Consider the following 24,633-nt stretch of genomic DNA (forward strand, 5'->3'; position numbering starts at 1 on the left):
TTTAGTATAACCATATGCTTTCTCCATATGGTTCCTACAAAGGAACATTGAGAATTTTAACACTGAATTCTGGTACATTTTTCACTATTACTTTGTATATTTTCTCTTTTCTGAATTCATCTTGGAAGCTAAGGACTGATAACTTTTTCCTTGGTTAGGATGACAAAGGTATTCCTTGAAATTTCCTTTTGAGTGATATTAGTCTGCAACATTATTGTTTCTGCTATTAAGAAATCAACATTGTAATAACACATTCTTTTACTCTCACCTTCTCACCCTTGGAGCCAGGGTCACCTTTGAGACCAGGTAAGCCAGGAGGTCCCTAAATAATAAACATACATAGAGTAGTTACAAATTAGAGAATCATATTACTATCCACTGGGCAAGTTGGTTTTGATAATATGATAGGGTTCAAAATAACTAATAATGACCACTGTTTATTTTTCAGGATTCTAAATAATTTTATGTGTCTATAACTCCACAGTTTGACAGTTAACCATAATAATAGAACATAATATTGATAAGTTTGATTAAATAAATATGAAGTTAGAAATAGGGCATGATTTATATGGTTTTTCAGTTGAAAGAAAAGATGCATTTTTAATTACACTAATTTTAGAAGAAGAAGTTTCCAAGTTATACATTCATTTAATCGAATATTTCTCTGTTAAACTCACATTCAACGGTTACAATATTTCCAGTAAAATTTAAACAAAAAACCTCAATAAACTTTTGACAGTCAACTGACCATTGTTAATCATTTTTCCTAAATAAACTCCCAAGATACTATTTTTAGCTGTAATTTCTGAATTGAATCTCTTAACTAAATGATTTGTAAATGTAATGATAAGATAATTTACTTTTCTCATATTATCGGACCTGTATTTTAATTATTTAACCCTTTTTATAATCCAAGGATAAGGCCTTTATCCATTTAGGCTAAATTATATTTTAATGAAAATTATCGCATGATTTTAGCAACTAACTCTTAGTCTTGGTCCTTACTCATGAAAATATTCATAATGATGAATTTTAAACAGACTTTTAAATATAAAAACTAGTGTACTCCAAATTGAAGGCAACACAAAATAAGATCCTTATTCTGAAATTACAAAAAGTTGCTATGCAGGCAACAGATTCTGTCAGAAAAAATGTAACTGACAGTTGGTTTGTAAGTATGTGACTGATGAAACCAGGGCCCAGATAATACCACCACACGAGTCACTACTGCCTACAAGTACCGCATCAAGAAACAAAGACAAAATATGAGTTTTCTCTATGAGTTTGAATTATATAGACTGAATTGAACTATTTGAATTATAATTTTAATAATGATTTTAACATGGCACTTAGTAATCAAATTGTTTTAATTTTTACCAAGCTATATGATTAGTCTTTACTATAGTATGTTCCGCAAGGCTGCCACAAGTAATTTTTTCCCCTCTACCTAGACACTTTTGAGTCTTCAGTGTGAAAGAGCACATTGAGTCTCAGTCCATCATTTCTGTGAATTTAATATATTAAAAGCCATGGATCTAATCCAAGAAGCATGATGTAATTTAAAAAGTATGGGTTCAGAATACAATAGACTTGGGGTAGAAGCCAGCTTCTCTTATCAGCAATTTAAATTAGCTAACCAAAGAGAACCTCAGTTCTCTCATCTGTAAACCAAGGATTATAATTCCTGTCTCAAGGGGCTACTGTGAGATTGTGTAGATGAGCGCTTTCCATTCCTTAGTTTCTCAAGTTTACTCCTCAAACTGAAGTCCTTAATATCAGAGGAAGGTAAGAATAATGTTAGTATAAGTTAGTCCTGTGTATCAATAGTATTTTGGACTGTTATCAGAAATATTTATATTTGTTTTAATTCATGAATGAATTTGAAATTCTATAAGTATTGATATAAAAGTGAACAATTTCCCTACATCATTCTATTGACAATAGATAAATTATTTTTGTAGAAGTTATGTGTAATTTAAATGTAAATGTGCCTAATAATATTCTAGTAAGAAGAAAATGATTAATCCTCAGATGTAAGTTTATATCAATTCAGTTTAGATTCTCTTTTGTATAAATATAAACAATCATGTCACTTTGTTAAACCTCTTGTAGACAAAAAGGAGACTACAAAGAAATTACCAAATTTACTTTCAGGAATATTCTAAGGCTAGGTTTTAACACTGGACTTTCATCTCATTTGCTAACACTATATCAGAGTGGATGATCTCAAAGTGTGACCCTCAGACCAGCAGCCTTAGCATCATGTGATCATTGTGAACATATTAACAAAGCAAATTCACAGGCATCATCCAGACTAACTGAATCTGAAATTCTAGAGTTAGAGACCAGAAATCTGTTTCACAGGTTTGTTACTCATTAAGGTCTGAGAAACATGGCTCTGTGGCATTAAGTCCCAAATCTGTTAAATCAATATGAAAATCAGAACAGCATAAAGGATGTCATTTATTTTAAAATAAAAACATTACCTATTTAGTATTACTAGCTTAATAATTTTAAAATTAAGTAAGTATATTTTGCATCTACTTTTTTCTCATCTCATCAGAAAGGTTTGGTGAATTATTGGTTAGGAAAATAATGTTGCATGATAGCACAATTTTAAAGGGATAATATAAATGAGTAATAGAAATAATAAAATAATTCCTTGCGGTCATGTGACCATCAGGATAGATGCCAAACGTTCTATATGTTAGAACAAGGGGGCATAAAAAAGCATGAAAAAATTGTTCTAATAAATATGTAATTGCATGAAAGAACCATATACCTGTATCAGTAGCAGAAACCATTTAAAAATATTGGTTAAAATTGACATATGTCAGTTAAAAGTAAATACATTCTTTAGATTGAAAACACAAAACTATTAAAAAGGCCAGATTTTTTTTCTTTCTTTACTTCTTATTTTACTTACAAACTCTTTCTGGTATGCGATACACTTTACAGAAATTTTGCTGTTAAGTGGGAGAACTAATAGGAATGTCGTTTGCTGGGCATCAATATTCCAAACACTGCTTCATTCAGCGTCTCAGGTCTACCACTCATTAGCTGGGTAATCTTAGGTCTGTTCCTTTTTATCTCAGAGCTTTATTTATAAAAGTGTTCTAATAATAACTGTGTCAGAGAATCGTGATAATGAAAGAAAAACCAGGCTTACAAAAGTACTGCATATAGTGAAGTGTAATGTAAATGATTGTTATTTGTTTCTGATATGCCACAGATAGTTATCAATCAGCTTTCTCATCACATTCTAATAGTAAAAGCTAAAATGGCAAAAAGGAAGAAATACTGCAGATTGTAATTGCTCCGGGGTAATGGGAAACATACTAGACATTTTTTGTGTTTGTAATGCATTTAAAATCATTTCTATAAATATTATTCAGGAAGGAGTTAAAGGAAAATAGTGTTAATTCCTCTAAGCTAATAATCTCATGAAATTGTGAACTATATCTAAGGAGGCATTAGCCAAGCAAAATCAGTTTATTATCATTTTCATCAGTTAGAAATAGAAATTGGTAAAGCTATGATGTTGATAGCAGTTATAAATAACCCTCTGAACCTGGACCATATCAAAAATATCAACTCTGCATATAAAAATATTATTTCAGGTATACATATTTTCTATTTCCTCTTAGGATATTGTAAACTGAAAAACCCTAGGGAAATACATAATTCATAAGTAATAAAGTGAAAAGGAAAACAGGGATGATACATTCTTAAGTGTCTAGAATACACAAATATGTTCCCCTGCTGTATTATGCTGTACAGAATATTTGCTTTGAAATGCATCTCAAAATTCTAATGCGTTGAAGTTTAAAGAAAATGCAGATCCTACTGTTTATTTAGAATGTAGTATTGTAAAATAACATTTAATTTGGTGAAAGACAAATGCTTTGTAGTTTAAACCTGCTTAATCATTATGGAATGCTACTCATCTCAAACCTGTTTACAGATAAGTTAAATGTAGCATTTAAAAAATCAAAATATAATTCAGTAACCCATCCTACCATTTATTCACGCACTTATGGTTTAACAAATAATGTTATCAGATATTTTACTTATCAGTGTGTGAAAAGAATTAATGTATGATAATAGTAAGGTAAACTTGTCTGAAGATAAATACTGAACAATTTTTCAGCTACATTGGAACAAATAGGTTCTTAAAATGAAAGATTATGAAACAAAACAAAATAAAAGCTTAAAACTAAAGTAGATGCTAATTGTGCCTTCAAAAAATAAAATAAAAATTAATTTAAAATGATTAAATCTTGCTTATTTTGACTAAGCAGCAGAGGAGAGAATGTAGCAACCATTACTGTTCTCTTTAAAACACTCAATTTTATTCCCATCTGATTTTTGCTATTTCCTAAAAAAAAAACCACCCCAGCAGTTCAACTTTAAAAATCCTCAAATAAAATTCTTTATACAATCTCATCGTTGTCCTTAGCTTTTTTTTAGATTTCACATGTACTGTTTTATTCTCAGTTCCATATGATGATTCTGAATATTTATCTGTATATAAAATTGATGCATATGTAGAAGTTTAATTTTTGCCATGAGAAATATTGAAGTAAAAAGTAAATATTGTACCATATCTAAACTCTAGTAGAGCTGATCATATAGAGTGGTCAGACACCAAATATCATCTTAAGAGTTTTAACTGGTGTTTGTTTCACTCTAGCCCAAAGAATTTCTAATCCAAAGGTTAATATAAAGTTGTTAAACTGTTACTTATATAGAAAATGGTCTAAGTTGTTTTTTTTGTTTGTTTGTTTTGTTTTTTAGAAATAGCTCATCTAATTAACATAAGAACACCATGGGGTAAAAGATATTAATATCCCCATTTAATTCATTTTAACTTCATAATATCCCATAAGATCTATGCTATTCAAATTCTCATTTTACAGATGAGAAACCTAAGGCTTAAAAAAATTGAATAACTTACTTAAAACTTATTCAGCAAGCAGGTGGTAGTGCTCATTTTTGAAACCAGGGCTCTTGGGTTGAGAGGTGGGTGATGACCTTAACCAGTAATCACGATATGCTACTTCTCGCTCTAATACAAAATTGCCTACTAAAATAAGTACCAGTATTTCTTAGCTGAGCTGAAAAGTTCATTAAATTGCCATAAAATGCATCCTGAAGATGATTTCTCCACCAATCCTCATCTCCTGTAGCCCAAGTAGCATTTTCATTAAAATTAGACAGCACAATCAAACTATTTGATGGTATGAAAAAGCTACAATAGGTTTGCATTCTAAGTACTCTCTGATAAAACAAGCAGCCAGAGACAGAAATGGCACCCATGTTGCTCAATTCTGATGCTTTTCATTTCACTGCGGAAAAGGATGTGAGTTGTTTATTTAGCTCCTTGCTCTGTAAACCCACATTTACCTAAGATTCAGAAATATAAACATTTGCAAGCCAGAATCAGGTGGTATGTCTGATGGTTTTATTTTTAATATTAGCTGAAGGAAGTCTCCAGCTTGATGCTTTTTATTTCATCTGGAGAAAGGTCAGAATACTTATTGGAAAAATCTGAAATAACAAGAAAAAAAATCTTTGGCAAATTTTAGGGTGATATTAAGGTGAAGTATTTTTTTTTTCCCTATGCTATGACTTTGTGCAGTTAGGAATTTAACATATCTAAGAAGAATATTCCCTAAATAGTGATGCAGACATGGAACCGATGATCCAACTTTTGTCAGGTCCCTGTTCTAATGTCAATGGGGTAATGTGCAGATTTGATAATCTCCTCAAAATTTGATAACTTTTAACCATTTATTAAACTAAGTGATATTTAACTTTTCAGTGCAAGTTAAAAAATTAATCTCTGTAACACTTATGAAATATCTGGAATGTTAGAGGAAATTTTTGTGACATTTTTCCTAGCAGAAATGGCCAAGTTCTCCTGAATGATTAAGATTGCAAATCCTAGTTTCGATGGCTTTCTGAGCACATACATACCTCTGAGGTAGTTGATATACTCATGAAAAGAGGCAGTTTTGTAAAATTTAAATTTCTGTATGGACAAATCTGACTATTTAAACTGATATATATTACACTTGAATAGTGCTATATGTATTGCTTCCTGTTTTAATTAATCCCTTTACATATTACTATTTGGAAAAAGAAGTTCAAATATCTCCACCATGAAATAGAATCTGTTACTTAGTAAGCAATAATTTTAAAGGCAAGACTTGGATTCTCACTTCTGCCCAAATTTTGTAGCAAGAATAGCCTTGGCTCCTATAATAAACTCTATCTATGAACCATATGCTGGTCAACTAAATGCTTTATTGCATTGCTCAAGTGTGTTGTTTGCATACACAGTTTATGAGAGTAACCAAGCTTTGGTGTTGTAACAATTATACCTCTCTTCACTCATGGGGGTAAATGCTTTATCTTTCAGCCCATATGACTCATGAAGAGAACAATTTATTTGGTGAAAGAATCACTGTATGCCTGTGCCAATGTTATTCTTTTAAATGAAGTGCCAGGAAACTAAGTGTAATTGCATGCATTTGGGGGAGCTGTCCACATTTGGAAAAGAACTGTCCGGGCCATTAGTGGCATTTTATTCAGAATGGAAATTTTTTTTCATCCATTGGACATAAGAGAGGAAATATCTTCTGATCAAGGGCATATTTTCCAAATAACTTATCAGTTAGGATTACTTTTCTCTTTTTAGGTCTGAGTAATACGCTTCCTTGAATACTGTACAGAATATAAACCAATTTATAAGATGAAATTTCAGGAATTCTAGCTTATAAATAATTTCATTTCTGGAATTCTAAACAACAGAAAAAGGTGCTACTCACCATAGGACCAGGTGGCCCATCTTGGCCTGCAGCTCCAGGGAGACCTTGTTCTCCCTGCGGAAGAAGAAACATGATTGATTTTTTTAATTAACAAAAGCAGACATATTTTTTTCTTTATTCTAATTTTGGTAATACGAAAAAGAAAGAAAGCAAACATCACCTATGAATTCCATCACATGGAGGACATCTACAAATATCGTAAGCAATTTTTGAGTCTTTTTACTTTCTGTGTATGTGTCTACATGCACATACATACACACGCACGGATGGATGCGTGTATAAAAATTATACGCCTTTGAGATCTCAGGGTTTAGTTTTCTATTCTACCTTTAGAAGTTAGAATTTCACCATGAACTTATTAAATAAATGACATACTTAAATATTCTAAGGGTCTCTGACTTTATTACATAATATTTACTGCACACAATTTATAAAATAATGCTGACATAAATATTTTCATTCATAATTTTTCTTAGAAATAAGACATTATTTTCAAAATGACATCTTTCAGCACAGATGCTCACCACAGGGCCAGGGATGCCCCGAAGACCCTCTGGACCAGGCTTTCCAGCAGGTCCCTGAGGACCAACTGGGCCAGTTTTTCCTGGAGGACCTTCAGCTCCTGCTTCTCCCTGTTAGAAAATAAAATATGTGAATGCATTAATAATGAAAAAAGACATTTTATTATTTTATTAAAAGTACTGAAATAGATGTTGTCCAGCGTACACGTGAGTTTTTCAAACATAATACCTGTAATGTATATTTTACCTTAGCACCTTTTTCACCTTGTCTTCCCTCTGCACCTGCAGCTCCAGGAGGACCCTATAAACATAAAATTGCGTTTAAAATATATATAACATATAAAAGTAATGCAACTGAAGACTTATTTACAAATACCCCAGTTTATTTTGTTAAAGAGTCTAATAAATTGTGACTTTCTATAGCAATTTAGTTTAAAACACTGAGAAAACTCAAACCCTTTTTATGTACAAATTTTAGTTAGAATATATTTTTTTTAAAGATTTATTTATTGATTGATTGATTAATTGATTGATTGCTCTGTTGGGTCTTCGTTTCTGTGCGAGGGCTTTCTCTAGTTGCGGCAAGCGGGGGCCACTCTTCATCGCGGTGCGCGGGCCTCTCACTGTCGCGGCCTCTCTCGTTGCGGAGCACGGGCTCCAGACGCGCAGGCTCAGTAGCTGTGGCTCACGGGCCTAGTTGCTCCGCGGCATGTGGGATCTTCCCAGACCAGGGCTCGAACCCGTGTGCCCTGCATTGGCAGGCAGATTCTCAACCACTGCGCCACCAGGGAAGCCCAAGTTAGAATATTAAAAACAAATGAAGCACAGATTGAGTAGAATACAGATAATCACATCATATCAATGTAAGGAAACAATAAAGATAAAAAATTTAGAGAAATGCTGATGACTTAGTCACCCTTAGTGTGTTAAATACTCAGATATCATTTATTTTGTTGTATAATTAGGAAGTAATTGAAGGTTTCAGATTTCACTTCCATCATTATATGTGTTTTTAAGATTGGCTCCTTTCTTAACCTTAGAAGATCCATACATTATACATTTTCATAAGATCATGTTCAAACTGGAAAAGTACAAAATTTAAAATCTTTTCATTCTCTGGAACTATGTAATTCACATAATTAAGTGGCATAAAAAATAGTATGACTTTAAAAAACCTAGTATTAGAGAAAAAGCAGGAAAAAAATCTTCATACTCCATATGTCATTCAAAAATTTAAGAAGATATTCTGGTATTTGCATAACTTTTGTATATCTGCATGGATTGCTATGGAAAAATGCTAATTATTATATGTAAATTATATATAATTTATATACATTTAAAGCTTTTCATAATACTGCTCCTGGTATATATATATATATATATATATATATATATATATATATATATATATATATATATATATATATATATTTTACTCTATCTTTGTGAGGTATCTGTCTCCCTATTTCTCTTTAGTTTTAGCTAAATAAATAATGATTAATTTAGCTAAATAAATAATTTAGCTAAATAATTAATGATTAATTTAGCTAAATAATAATGATTAATTTAGCTAAATAAATAATTAATGATTAATAAATAATCAATTATTAGTATTTTTGAACTTCAGTTCTTTCATCCATAAAATGTTATTAATACAAATTCTCTTGCTATAGAATTGTTGTTAAATTTAAATGATGTAACACATGAAAAAATATTTTGTGAACTTCCAGTAGAGCAGTATCAAATACAGGAATGGAATCTGAAGCTTAAGAGCCTAAAGCCAGGATTCAGACTTCCTGGATTCAAATCCTGGCTCTGCCATCAACAAGCTTTGTGATCTTTGGCAAGTTACACACCCTGTGAGTGATTCAGTTTACTTCTCTGCAAAATGTGGATCATAACAGTAGCTATCTCCCAGCATCGTCATGAGAATTCAATGAGTTGGTAAATGTAAATGGTGTAAAAAAGTACCTGAGACATAAAGAACACTACAAATATTAGTTATTTTATTATTATTACTAAAATTATTAGATATTGTTATTCTATATAAATTCTATTATTTTACAAATACTTTTCACCATGTTGGCAACCTAAGAGTCAGGTCAAACAAAACTGACTTTCAAAATACATTTAGAGACACCATGTCAACAACTTACTTTTTTCCATACATCCTGTCTATAACACCTGAAAAATATGAACTCCATGTATGAAACTACTTGTTTTAACTAGAAAATTGAAAGTCAGCTAAACGATCCTGTAATATATAGTCAGATCTTGAAATCTGACATTCAAATTTCCTTCTTACATTCTCTTAGCCATTTGTGAAATATAAAACTTGACATTTCTAATCTTTGTAATAAACATGTAGAAAGGAATCAGTTACATTACATAACATATAATATTCAAGGTATCAAAGAAAACAACTATTTTTCAAGCTAGAAATATGTTATAATTCCCACTGTGTCTAAATTTTGTTCCTACTCATTATACTAGGTCATTGGTATTTTCACTTATGGCGTCTCAAATCAACACAAGCAGGGCACTTGGTTTGATAGTCCAATACAATAAGAGTGCTTTTGGCCTCTTACTGTGGTGGGCTACACAATATATATACTCATAATAAATTCATTCTAAGACATAAAAAATTTATAATTGTATTATAAAATATTTATTTCATTCCACTACTTAATTGATTGTTATTATTACTTAACAAACATTAAGATTCAATCTGAATCTTAACTGTGCTGAAAATTTCTACACAAGTTCAGACATAAGGATAGAAAGTTTAAAAAAGAAACTTAATGATCTCTAGGAAATTGTATTTCATTTTTCCCCAGACTCTCTTGTTTTCCATTTGTTTACTTCAATTTTTGTTATGAATTGTGCTCAAAATCATCAACTGAGACTGAGGTTGGAATTTGGGGAGAGTAGCAGAAACAGTGTTAATTGGTGAAAATAAGGTGAGGCAGGATGACTTTCTCTCTTTCAGATGCTATATTAATATTCTAATGGTGGATATACGTTAGTCTTTCATATGGTCTTTTAAATCCATATTTAAAATGGGTATCAGGCACTTCATCAAACTCAGAGTTCTGTGAACTCATTTATCTCTGAGAGAGTCAATGAATATATCATTAGTAATTATCTTCTCAATATCATCACTATAACTTCATATATTATTAGGCATTCATTGCGCCTCGACCCAAAGATAAGAAGTGCATACAAAAAAAAACAAAAAAAATCAAAAAAACAAAAAAAAAAAAAAAAAAAAGAAGTGCATACATAAATCCTGTAAGCAGTCTCTTGAGGCAGCAACAATTTGTTAACAATAATATAGGCATTAAAACTTAAGTGTATCTTTTGAATTTCATACTATTTATGCAAGAGGATTTCTGTAGAGAAGCATAAGCTTCAAATATTTCTTAGTGTTAAAGAGTTGAGTCATTTTGGTGTGCAGATGGTAACTATACTTATTGTGGTGATTATTTTGTAATGTATAAAAAATACATTTTTGGTGTGATGGTTAAAGTATTCCTATTCAAATTGAGTAAAACAGCCATAATGACTATAATTTGGGGAATAGAAATTATGAGATTCAACTGAATAATGGGCTTTTCTTTATTCTATGAAGATTTTTCCGTAAACTAATGACATAAAGGTATGGGGTATTAACTTCAAGATTTCAATTACACATATGAACTTTATAGTATAGAAGATTTATAAATATCTAGCTTTAGGAAAAGCAAGTCATCAACTGTCTAAAATGTAACAAAAATATTGCTTTTACTGCAAGGTAGAAAAGAAAATCTGAGTTTGAAGAGCCTAGAGAATTAAACACAAGTAAACTACAACATGGCCACAAAATTGTGATTCAATAAAACATTTCTTCATCCCAAAAGGATTTCTTTCCTCTTTGAATGAATGCCTGATGTTTATCATTGGAAATCCACATTAAATGGTTTTACTCTGTTCTTTATCTCATTTTTCCCATTTTCATTTATTCCTTATATTTTTTCCAGATGGCACAGATTTTTTTAAGAAAAACTAGGATGAAAACAGATAACACACTTTTTTTAAAGAGAATAGGAAATTCCCTTTAAAAAAAGCTGAACAATGCCTATGGACAAATTCTTGTTTTAGTCATTTCTTTCTCATATATCTGCATAAGCAGAGAGGCAAGGACTTAATATAGTGAATTACTTCCTGTATTATCACGAAGTAATGAGTGTTCTGATTGGAAAATGCCTTGTAAAACATGAAAATAAAATAAGCTTTGGTTAATTTTCCACCAGTAATCACCGTTACATGAGATTTTCCTTGCTATGAGAAATATACTTTATATAAAATACACAGTATAATCCTCTCTCCACTATTCACATTTTATAGTATTATTCTACAATTTGCCCATTCTTCCATACATGTTGCAAATAGTTGTCTTCCTTATATGTCAGAAATGTGCTGTGCATGGAGAATACAAAAAAAAAAAAAAAAGTGAAACCCTAAGGAGTTCACAAAGTTTAGTTATGAAGACAGACAACAAAATTAACAAATACAGTACATTGTAAAACACACAAAGATGAAGTAGGTGTACAAAATAGGTACACTGATCTAGTTAGGCAGTAGGGAAAGCTTTCCTAAGAACCTAATATCTGATCTTAATCTTAGTGTGGGTAGATATGGGAGGGATGTTTCCTTCTAATCTGACCATCCACATTCATGCATAAAGGCATAGGGATGGAAAGAATACATATATGGTATATATGGGCATATATAGTAGGTTAAAGCTTCCTTTGTATTTCGATTAATTAATAATATCAGTTATTGTTTTAATTTTTTATTGTAAATTTTCTTTTGGCAAATGAGATGGGACTCCTTAAAATTCCATTTAATATATGCATTTTCAGGTTAGGTTTAAATCTTTTTAGTCATCTCTAGATTTTTTTTCAGTAAAAGGGCTTTGAACTAGTTCTTGGTTTCAAACCGCTATGATAACCTGAGTATTAAAATTCCATGACTTACTGATATAAACTGTACAATCTTCTAGTGCCTCAAGGAAATATACATTTATTCTCAAGTATTAAAATGCATGACAGAATGTACATGTACTACAAATGTCAACTTAATTTCCCTACTTGTTCAATAACTGTTAGAATGTTGTTTCTCAGTATCACTGCCGCTCGCAACATTCTGACCAATATTCTATTGGGAGGGTTTATTATCATTTATTTGTAAGAGTCACTCAAGGAAAAAAGTGATAATACTTTTCAATACATTTCTATTCATTGCTACTTCTGCTATGAGATGCTATAGAAAAATTGTTATTGGTCCTTTTCTGTTGTTCCAATGTAGCAAAACAAAGGATAAGAGAAATGTTAATTTCCACAAAATACATACAAAGCTTACTTAAAATTATGCTTTCTAGATGAACTAAAGGGAAATAAATGGTAAGGCAATTCTGTATTCAATTAAGTTGTAAGTGTGTAGACCAGATATTATAATTATTGTATAGCAATGTTTTTTGCTGTTTCCACAAGGGTGATATTAAATTGATTCCTGCATCAAAGACATTGCTGCCTGTTGGCTGAATGCAAAGTTTGGTGAAGACAGAATTCTCCTCATCAGCTACAATTCACAAAATTCACTCTGCACCATATCCCTTTAGGCTCAGGAGCTTTGTGTTCACCCAGTGCATAAACAAAGTGACCTCACAGACATACAATAAAGTTCCCAAGTACTTCCTTCGAACTCATTTTAATCACATTATTATCTCTCAAACTAGTTCTAAATCCCTGTTGCTTGGCAAATCCATTTTATTAAAATTATATGCAGTCATCATGAATTTAATGCTCTGTTTTTTGGCAATAGTTCTCATAGGAAATTCCTTTACAGTTTACGCTACATGATTTTACATCAGCTTACACCAAATAAATAAATAATACAAATTTGTATCCATCTCAACAGAATCACAGTATTCTATACTTCAAAAATGCAATTAATTATGAAGTTACTATGAATTTATTGCTAATAAACTTTCATCTCAATTTATACAACTCAGAAATTAGAAGAAAATGTCTTTATCTTCTCTGTATATTTTATTTAATATGTTTGTTTTGTTTGTAAATGATGGCATAATTCAAAACCTCTATTTAACTCCTTAAGAAGAGCATCCACTCTTTGAACTCTTGATAAATCGAGATATTAGATGTAGTGGTTTAAATATACATTTTTATTAATTTAGTCTTCACTCCAGCATGGAATATTAGTTATTTTGCCTACTCTATAAATGAGAAAACTGAGACTCAAAGAAATTAACTTATTCTAAGTTGTATTTATAAGTAGCAAAGCAAGAATTTGAAACCAGGTCTATTTGATTCTAATGCAACAGCATTCGGGACTAGTTTGTGCTGATAGTTAGCTATGAAGAGTGTCAGTTTACAGGCTGAGAAAGACCTAAGTAAATAATTTGTATTTCTATTTTTTCACCTAAGCCATCTTTTTTTTTTTTTTTTTAGGTTAAGGTAGAGCTCTTGACTAGTTTGGTTGTTTGTAATTCAAAAGAATGCAAGCATTAATTGCTACTGTTAAATCAGAGCAAATTATAGCTTTAGTAATAAGATTGTTGACACTAATCTTTACACCATTAAAATATATTTTACTCTTCTAAAGAAAAAAGATTATTGTGTAAAACAGAGAAAGCCAATTAAACCTGCCAATCTATCCAATCCTAATACAGAACACAATTTAACACATTATGTTAAATATCGTTCAGGTTAGATTTAATGATGCCACATTTTAAAAGAAGAAAACTTGCATAATACTGCTCAGTTGGGCTGACCTAAGGTTGATTCTTCTGCTAAATCAAAATGGATGTAAATAGCTTTGTAAGCAATGCATAGTCATCACAATTCTCATATCATTAAAAATTCATAGATACAAAGTCTTCTAATTTTGTTTACAAAATGACTAGAGTGGAATAAAAATAGCTTATTATATACATAAAAGTTGTTTTTTAAAATGGGAGGCTAGAACATCTCTAAAATTTTTGATGAGATTATTTTTAAAGAATCTCATCAAAAATCAGAAAGGCAGCACTCCACTATAGAATTTGCTAATAATGAAAAGGATGATCCAGGGAATGAATCAGTTAATTACTTTAATATCTAAGAGTCTCAGCATACAAACGTATAACTTCCTACATGTCACTTGCAACTACTGTAACCCTCTTTCTCCCAGAGAAATAACTACCATTCTGAATTTAATGAATCATTGCCTTCAATTATTTAATCACTTTTACCACTTATGTTTGAATGCTAAAAAACATGTTTTTATTTTTTTGCATATTATATAAATGAAATTATATATCTTCTCCTGGTCAACACTACATATATTTTCTTCTTAACATCAGGTGTTTGAGATTCATCTTTGTTGATTCACACATCTGCAATACAATATTTTCATTGCCATACAAAATTTCAGTTTATGCCTATCTCAGTACACTTATTTTTTCTACATGTGTATCTTGGTAAAGATGTATAAGATATCATCCAGAGCATGTACCTAGGAATGGAATTACAAGATAGTAGGGAAAGTTCATTGTTAAATTCTGCTAGGTAATAATGAACAATTCCTAAAGCAGTTGTACCAGTTAGCTCACAATAGCTGTTTATGATAATCCCCATTATTTTCTTTTTGAAAAACATCGTTTCCAACATTTGGTTTGTCAGACTTAAATTTTCATCAATTTATAGATGTAAGTGGTATCTCTGCGTCATTTTTAACACACGTTTCCCTAACTTCTCCACATCTTTTTACGTGTTTGTGGAACATTTGTATAAAATACCTTTCCATGCCTTTTGCTAATTTTTGTCTACTGTTTGATGCTTTTCTTCTTACTTTGTCAGATACACTTAGATACTCTGGAAAATTTTTCGTTGCAAGCTTTCTGTATGTTAAAAGTATTTTATCCTGATTCGATCTTTTCTTTTCAATGTCTTTTCAGTATTTTTAGATAATCAGAAACTTTTCACTGTAATATATTTTATACACCAACTTTTCCATTCTGATCATACCTATGTGACCAGAATTTATAACCAGAGGTCATAAATTTATTCTCCGCTAATCTTTGCTAAAATATTCCAAAGTTTCCTTTTCATATTTAAGATTGTAATTCAACTAGAATTATTTTTTGTGAATGGAGAAATGTAAAGTCCAACTTTATTTTTTTCATATAGATATTCAACTGCCCCAGCAAAATATATTCAATAATCTATCTTTTATCCATTGATCTGCAGTGTCTAATTTGACACAAATGAAGTTACTGTATATTTTTAAGCCTTTTCTAGGCTCTCTCTTCACTGAGACCATTTGTCTATATATCTATAGAGAAGTTCAATTATAAATTTACTAACACATTATCTTAATTTCTTATTTTATATCCATCTCATTGATGCATATAAACATATTTTGATTTTTTCAAGATATTTTATTCCTTTTAATCAAGAGAGTCTATCAAGAGAGTCTGTCTAGTTAGAAATACTGACAGGAAAGAGTAATGTGATTTTTCTACTCTCTAATTTTCTATTTAAATTTAAAGAATAAATTTACCAATTAAACTTGCAATTTACTAATACCATGTAATCTTAAATTTGATTGAAAAAAATCATTGGTTATTATTTATGTTCTTAAAGCAACAAACTACTAAAATTTGTTGATCGTATACTTATGTTCTTGTTAATATACTATTAATATGTTATATATTATACAGTGTACTAGATAGTATATTATAATTATTTCTAATCTATGAAAAATATAACCTTATTCTATTGTAAAGAGAAAAGAATTAAAAATCAGGGATTAACGTTTTTACATTATACCACATTTGAGCAGCAAATGCAGAAGTCCAATTAAGGTGTGAATGGATAGAAATGCAAATACACGGACTTTCCGCTACCCAACACTGTCTCATTGTTACAGAACAGAATATAATCTAAATATCTATATATCTGTGCTGACGGTCCTATGACATTTTTTCAATTCTAGAATCGAGTGGAGGTCTTTCTAGAAGTTTGTTTCAGTTATTCATTAGAAGTATAATTGTTGATAATTACACATTCTAAAGTATTCAGCACAAATATTTTAGAAACTCTCTGCTATTATAAAGATGAAAAGCGTGTTACATTATATTAACAAGGTTTAAAAATTAGTAAATGTGGATGGAAATATTTTGAAAGTTCGTAATAGTGTCAACAGGGTCAACATTAACTATTGTGCTGAAATACTTTCATATATAGCTTAATAGATTTAAGATTTTTTAAATAGTTTTGTTATACATTTGTATGTAAATTTGGAGTCACATATTAATCTAAAGGAGGTATCTGATATACTGGTTCACACCTAATTGCCCCCCCTTTTCTTGCATGTTTCTATTCATACTCCCTAGTAAATTGTTTATATTTATTTACTTTTTTTAAATTTCAAAATCATTCAGTTTTCAAAATGAGTAAGCCACATGATCCACCACTGTCTCGCTAAAGAAATTAATTCATTCCCTAACTCTGTCACATATTAAAAGAATACATCCCAAATAGCAAATGGTACTTAGTTGAACTTATCAAAGATTGTAAGTGAACAATCTGTTTTGACATATTTTAAAATAAAACTGAACTATATAGCACTTGCTGAGAATTTGCTTTGGATAATGGAATGAGCTGAGAAGCTGCCAGTAGATGTTAATAAAATATTCAAAATATATTTTTATATAGTTCCTCCTTTTCCAGTAGTTACAATTTGAAGGAAGGTTTAATTCCCTCTGCATCAAAAGCATAATAACTTATACCTTTATAAGATGATAATTTTGTGCTTATAATAACTATTCAATAACTATTTCATAACTAAAGACTAACACTCTAACATTATTATGTGAATACATATTATTTTTGTTTTATATGAGTTATCTTATAAATCCTAGGTATAGTAGGCCCTCCCTGAGAAGCAATATAAGTAACTTGCCTAAGGAAATACAGGTAATAAATGGTAGAGCTGGGTTAAAAGTCAGGTAGTATGACTTCACTGACTTATTAACCACTGCATTAAATAGCCTTCCATCATTTGACTGGGAGAAAGACAAAAATGATTTTATGTTTTCTCAGGAAAGATTTCCACCAATTTTCAAAGACATTTTATATAAGTATTCTTCTGAAAGGTCTGAAATAATAGAACAGATATTCATCCATTTGGAAAGTTTTAAGAACATTCAGACTGTAGGCAAAAACAGGCAACAGATCTCAACATCATGTTACACTTTGCAATTACTTTCTAAGAATAACAGCCCAATGGTTGTTTTGGGATATGTTTCTTTTTCTATCAAGATTATGCTTTTGGGCTGCTGACAAAAAGAAAACAAACAAACAAAATAATAATATTAATAATAATAATGAGAAAGAGGAAGAGGAGGAGAAAAGTAAAAAAGGCACTTGGGTCAGTGAGAAGAAAATTGTATTCAGAGAAAATATTTACTATAAACTAAGGTCATTTCCAGCAAAGAGAAGTGTTTGCTTGTAAATGTTGACTCAATTTATGTGTTGAGAGACAGAATTAAAACCTGTCACACTCTGTGTATAGGAAGATGTGTAGTGTGAAAATTCTCCTAAGATAAAGCTACCATTAGAAAACCAGAGTGGCCCCAATTGCTCTGTGTCTTTGGATTACTAAAGGGGAAATGAGCCTAAGAAATATATTTTAATGTTGACCAAATATTTTGTTCATGGATAGGTTGGAAAATAGACTAAAGGAGGTTCAGGAGAACACTGTGTATTAATAGAAGTGCTGCAAGAGGCAGGTCAACAGGATTGTTTTATTATAAAAACAGTATAATAGTGGGAAAAAGGCAGTAAAGCAAATCTCCTAGGGTCCACTGTAGCCAATATTTTGAACAAGACCTTTATATTTTACTATAGCTCTTTCTTAAAATCCTATCAGAGTAGTTTGACAGTGTAAAGCAATCTAACATTATATGCTGATTCCTGAGCTCATTCTACTGATACTGCATTCAGGTTTCTATAACATTTTCAACAAGCACTGGAGTTTAGACAATTCATCTCCTTGTAGGATACCATGAGCTGAAATTCAGGGTATCAGCAGAGTCTTTTATAAGAGCCTATGGCATTTGTACAGCGGAGACCTAAGCACAGAGAAGTGGGAAACGATTTTTCATTGTGACAGATTAAACCTGTCAATTAAATTGTGTTCTACTTTAATAAGTATTTTGACAAATTTAAGAAATCACTCTCTAGGACATACGCTTTTCAGCACCATTATAATGCGCTGCCTACAGCTTACAAATATGATATAAATTTATACACACAATGGATAATGAGTAGATGTTTCAAATAAAGAATTTAAAAAACTTACTCTCTTTCCAGGAGGACCTGGTGGGCCAGCCTCACCAGATGGGCCAGGAGGACCCTAAAAAATGTGAAAAATACCTTTTAAGCAATTGGGTATTATTTTATGGCTCCCAGAACTGTTCAAAATCTGGACTGAAGCCAACCTGTTTCTTCATTTCTCCACATCTATCTTTCCTGGAAAATCTTAGCCCTATTTCAGATACCTAAACTTCTTCCAGATATCTATAATTCGAGCTGGTAAATTCATATGGAAAACTTCTTCACAGCTGGAAAAAAGTGAGTCGAATTCCTTCTATTTAAAACTGTTTTTTTAAAGTGCTAGTTTATATCTGACAAGCATCCAATAGATGTACTAATTAATAGAATTATATGGTTAATAATTCTACGCATATCACATACATCTGTGAACCATAAATCTATTACCTCATTTCATCTTGTGCAACACTAGCATTTTATTCCAAGGAGTACACAACATGCTGGGATATGACCCACAAGTCTTATCTACACAGAATAAGTCTATATCTCTTTGACTGCAAGTATCCAGTGGGTATGGCTCTAGAGACAAAGTTATGTTAAGAGTGCAGTTTGTCTTTGACTCCTACTTAAGTCAGTGCCCTCCTTTACTTCCTCCCTAAATAAACTTATGTGGTCAAAGCCCCCTACTGCATTTCCCAAATTAAAAATAAAAAAGAGTCCAAAAATGCTGAGTTCATTCCGGTTAGTAATTGAAGTAATTCATGCTAATAATAGGCTGATAACCTAGTTTTCTTCATTTAATTCTTACTTGTGTTTTTAAAATGACTTTCCACTTAACACAGTTGGAGAGATAGTTCAATGTAATATAATATGACAAAATCACTAGTATGATATGACTACAGTTTTTATTATGAAGGCTTTGATGATATTTCTTAAATCACATCAAGTAAGAAATGTTCCGTGTAACACTGACTTTAAACTGGAATTCAAATATACCTGAATATGTACACACATAGCTATGCTTTTGGAAGTGTAATTATTTCTGATTATTTCTTTAAAATATCTTGAGACTATGCAAAGACTGAATAAAAATAGTGCGCTTACTTACCGGTTGTCCAGGATCTCCATCTTCACCCTTGTCACCACCAACACCATCCTGACCCTATAATGCGCAATAGAAAATGAACCCAGGTATTTCTCACTATTAATTAACTTTTATCAGAAAAAAATGATATGATGTACCATCTTAGTCCTTAAGAAAAATTATTACCAGGTAAACAAAAGTATTATTATATTCTTTCAGTTGGTTTTTTTTAAGGATTATGGTATCTCTCTTTCCATAAAATGTATGAAATTGCTATGATATCAAATTTAAAATATAGTATGCTCTTAATATAAGGAAAGGGGAGGATGTAATTAGTATAGAAAGACAGTGCATCCTTTAACCATGAACAAATATGGTGCAGTTTGAGACAGAATTTGCATTTTAGAATGGACTGAGGTAAAAGCAAAAATCTTGTAACTTTGAAATGATAGTAATGCGGCTACTCAGATAATTAGTATGTACAACTCAACAAAGTCTGGAAAACTAACCCAATGAAGAGATAATAATAATCATGCAGCACAAGTCTGATAGTCTCCAAATGTATGAATTTTTATTCTGGTAGTTGTGATTACAGTTTACATCTTCCTTTTATTCCTATTTTTGGGGATCCACAGAAGTAATTAAGACTTTTCTTTAATTATTATCTGGGAACAATCCCCAGCAAAATAATTCCTTTGTTTTTCTATGATACTTACTGCAGGGCCAGGTTCCCCAGGGGGACCAGGATCTCCAGGAAAACCAACAGGACCCTAAAATAATGTTTTTAAAGGAAAGGAAATAAATGAAAAATTTTTATAAAGTCATGATATTCTGAAATTTAAGAGATAAAAGTCATGGTAAAACCATATGAGAATATCTCTCTTCTGCTAGAAAATTTTTTAAAAATGAAATGAATTGAGAATGCTTATGAATACATCAAACGATGACAAGTCAGCTTCACCAGCTATGGGCCAAAGTCTCATGATTTCTAGTCTTTCTACGAAGAGCTTCAAGTGGCTTTGACATAGATGCCACTTTAAAGAGGACCAAGGTCACTTACCGGGTTACCCTTAGGGCCATCGTCACCTGATGGTCCTTTAGCACCAGGAGGTCCAGCAGCACCCGGTGGACCAGCTTCTCCTTTCTCTCCTCTTTCTCCTTTGGGACCCTACACAACGTAAGAAAAAGAATGATTATCTTACAAGCTTTAAATCAGTTTCTTAACCTTAGCATACGAGGTCAGACAATACTCTGCTGTGGGAGCTTGTCTCATGCGTTGCAAGATGTTTAACAGCATTCAGGTCTCTTTTACTTGGATGCCAGCAGCTACCATTCCTCCAAGTGTGATAACCAAAAATGTCTCCAGACATTGCCAAATGTTTCCTGGGAGTGAAATTCACTCTCAGTTTAAACCAATCTAAATTAGAATAATATAATGCTAATACAGTTCATAAATGTTTACTCGATGTAGCAGGGTTTGCTGGTTTCTTTTGTGGACAGTCCACCAAAGATATATGCAATAAACAGCTTATAGTTCTAATGTTCTAACTTATGCTAATGTAATTTTTTTTTCAGTTTCTGTGTGAATCAAAATATGCAGAGGATAGGCAAAATTATTGAACAAAAAGGCTCTGCACTGGTGATGATTCTTAACGGGTTGGAAAGTGAAAAGAACTGAATCACAGCTAGGAGTTAAGTTACATGTTTAAAATACTCTGAAAGAAATATCTGATCCATAACACACTACATTGAAAATAAGCCAGCACTTACGCCTGTGCCTGCTTCCCCAGGAGGCCCTGGGTTCCCTGCTTCTCCAGGCTCACCCTATAAAGAAGAGATCAAAAGAGTATCATAGCACAGAAACAATGTTTCACATTTGTAAAACTTCCTTCAATGATGACCATGACACTTTAAACTAGCCCTTAACTCATTATATTATTTAAAAGGCAGCGGACAACTTAGGCAGCGGACAACTTTGATAAAAAGAATAAACTTTTCCTATTACTGACCTTAATACTTTTATTTCTCAAGTGGGGAGATAGAACTGGATAAGCTGGATGCTACAATTCTCATCAGTTAGTTAATACCCAGAGCATTAACCCAAGTTACCACCAAACCACACAAAACAGACATTTGCATGTTTCCTAAAAATCGTGTATTTGTGTTGCATCAATATTCATATTATAATTAAGTTTATGGATTAAACAATTTAAAATGTTTTGTACTAAAATATGAATTTACTTTAATAATCAAACAATTTCATAGTATTTTGATAATCCTATAAAATTTAGTTAGTAGAGGTCTAAAGAGGTCTAAAGTAGAGCTATAAATAAATACAAAAACACTATTTATAAGATACACATAGATACTTAGATACTAATTAAAACTGCTCCGTTTGAGGATATATATTGGTAGTCTTTATGATCTCCATGTATAAATGTGGATGGCTATTTTATGGCTCAGTGCAATAATAAATAAACCTCCTAGCCTAGTAGGCTTCCCTTATGAAAGTCTGTTACTAACTGTTCGCACTTAGAAATGCATACAAACATAATATTCGGTTCAAGTAATCATCCAAGTGAAGTAATACAATACATTCATGTACCATGTTTCTATACAAAATCAGTAGTACTAGAAACTCTGAAGTGAAAATTGTTCTAAATTTTTTAAAAATGTGAGGCCTGAATTTTCTTTAATTTTTAGCTCAGCTATTTCCAATATTCCTGGCACAGACCCACTGCTCATAAATTTGTTTGAAATGTATTATATTAAATATAAACATAATTCCAGGGGAGAGACTATTTTGTGTACATAATTTCTTATTCTTTGAGAATATGCACATATTTTAACTTCTTGAATTATCTGCATAATGAGGGAAGATATCAAGTACTTTCTAAGCATTCATTAGTATTATTATGTGTAAATTATTTTTTCTCTCAAGTAAGTAGCAAATATTTCCAATTATCTTGAATAAACTTTACAAGTAAAGTATTGCATTTTCATTATTTTCAAAGCAATGAATCATTCATCTATCCCAGTATGATGGAAAAATATGCAAGTGATATTTTTATGAGTCATTATTCACATCTTTGAAAAAAACTTAAGCAGTTTGCCATTCAAATCAACTGTAAAATGTCCATATTAAATTCTTTATATATGGAATATATATATAGTATACTGCATAACCTCAGTTAGATGTGAAATTTAAAATAGCCAAACTCACACAAGCAGAGAGTAGAATGGTGGTCACCAGGGGTTGGAGAGTGGGGGCCATGGGGAAATGTTGGTTAAAGTGTACAAAATTTCAGATACTCAAGATGAATAAGTTCTGGAGATCTAATATATAGCAATATGACTATAATTAACAATATTGTATTGTGTGCTTGAAATTTGCTAACAGGGTAGATCTTAAGTTTTCTCATCACACAACCAAAAAATGGTAACTCTGTGAGTTGATGAATATGTTAATTAGCTTGAGTGTGGGCATTATTTCACAATGTGACATGTATCAAAATATCAATTATATGCCTTAAAAGTACACAATTTTTATTTGTCAACTATACCTCAATAAAGCTAGGGAAAAAGGAAATACAGGAAATCTATTGACTATGTACAAAATGTTTTCATATGTACCACATTAACTCATAGTGCTACCATAAGAGTTAGAACTAGAAGGGAAATAACTGCATATTTTGTGTTTTTTATTAATCTGTGTATTTTGTTGTTCCCCTTTAATCCCTGTCCACTATAAAGTTAAACTAGATTCTGAAATGATTCCATTTGTTTATTTTTTTTTATGAGGGAAATAATAGGTGGTGAAGAGACAGGATTAAATAATTGTCAAAAAATAGTACAGATTAACCTATTTGCAAAGCAGTAATAGAGACACAGACATGGAGAACAAATGTATGGACACCAAGAGGGGAAAGGGGGGGGTGGTGGGATAAATTGGGAGATTGCGATTGACATATATAAACTACTATGTATAAAACAAATAACTAATGAGAACCTACTGTATAGCACGGGGGGAAAAAAAGAAGGTACAATCTATTTGTAGGATATATATTAAATTAATCTTAAAAATGCATTCCAACATACAGTAGGTGCAGACAAATACTGTTTGACTCCACTTATACGAGGTACCTAGAATAGTCAAATTCATAGAATCAGAAAGTACATTGGTAGATGCCAAGGGTCAGGGGGTAAGGGGAGTAGGGAGGGAGAATGGGGAGTCAGTGTTTAAAGGGGACAGAGTTTCAGTTTAGGGAGGTGAAAAATTCGGGAGATGGATGATGGTGAGAGTTGCACAACAATGTGAGCGCACTTAGTGCCACTGAACTGTACAGTTAAATATGGTAAAAATAGTATGTTTTATATTATGTGACTTTTACCACAATAAAAAACATTAAAAAAATTTAAAGACAAATTTTTACTACAAAGTCTCTTCATTTTGAGAGCAATGCATTAATATTAATTTCTCTAATATATATATGAAAATTACCTTTTTTGAGTATTAGAGATAAGTGTGCACAATATAAATAGCGATTACTTAAGATGAAATTAATATTAAATCTATAAAAGTCTCATTTAAAATCTTTGGAAAGGAGATGGGACAAAATCACAAGGAAAGAAATAAAACACTGTAACAAGACTACATTATACAAATTAAATATCTCTAGTATCAATGAGGCTATACCATGTTTATTCTAAGTAATAATAATTGATTTAAATACAATAATATAAATTCTATGAAGAGTATTGGCATATAAAGGAGGTGCTAGTTTATACATTTATTATTACTTATCATGTAACTA

The 24,633-nt window shown here is 31.3% G+C and overlaps 1 protein-coding gene across 1 annotated transcript in view; it reads right to left on the bottom strand.

Annotated features, from left to right (window-relative positions):
* The window catches only part of COL11A1 (collagen type XI alpha 1 chain), a 214,966-nt gene that overhangs the window by 12,066 nt on the left and 178,267 nt on the right, over window positions 1-24,633 (bottom strand). Inside the window, exons 50-58 of the mRNA XM_059927069.1 lie at window positions 21,590-21,643; window positions 20,880-20,987; window positions 20,536-20,589; window positions 19,844-19,897; window positions 18,764-18,817; window positions 7,602-7,655; window positions 7,358-7,465; window positions 6,834-6,887; window positions 269-322 (exon numbers count right to left, since the gene is read on the bottom strand). Coding sequence (XP_059783052.1) covers window positions 269-322; window positions 6,834-6,887; window positions 7,358-7,465; window positions 7,602-7,655; window positions 18,764-18,817; window positions 19,844-19,897; window positions 20,536-20,589; window positions 20,880-20,987; window positions 21,590-21,643 — 594 coding nt within the window. The remainder of the gene's footprint in view (window positions 1-268; window positions 323-6,833; window positions 6,888-7,357; window positions 7,466-7,601; window positions 7,656-18,763; window positions 18,818-19,843; window positions 19,898-20,535; window positions 20,590-20,879; window positions 20,988-21,589; window positions 21,644-24,633) is intronic.

Source organism: Balaenoptera ricei, chromosome 1, assembly GCF_028023285.1.
Source record: "Balaenoptera ricei isolate mBalRic1 chromosome 1, mBalRic1.hap2, whole genome shotgun sequence".
NCBI lineage: Eukaryota > Metazoa > Chordata > Mammalia > Artiodactyla > Balaenopteridae > Balaenoptera > Balaenoptera ricei.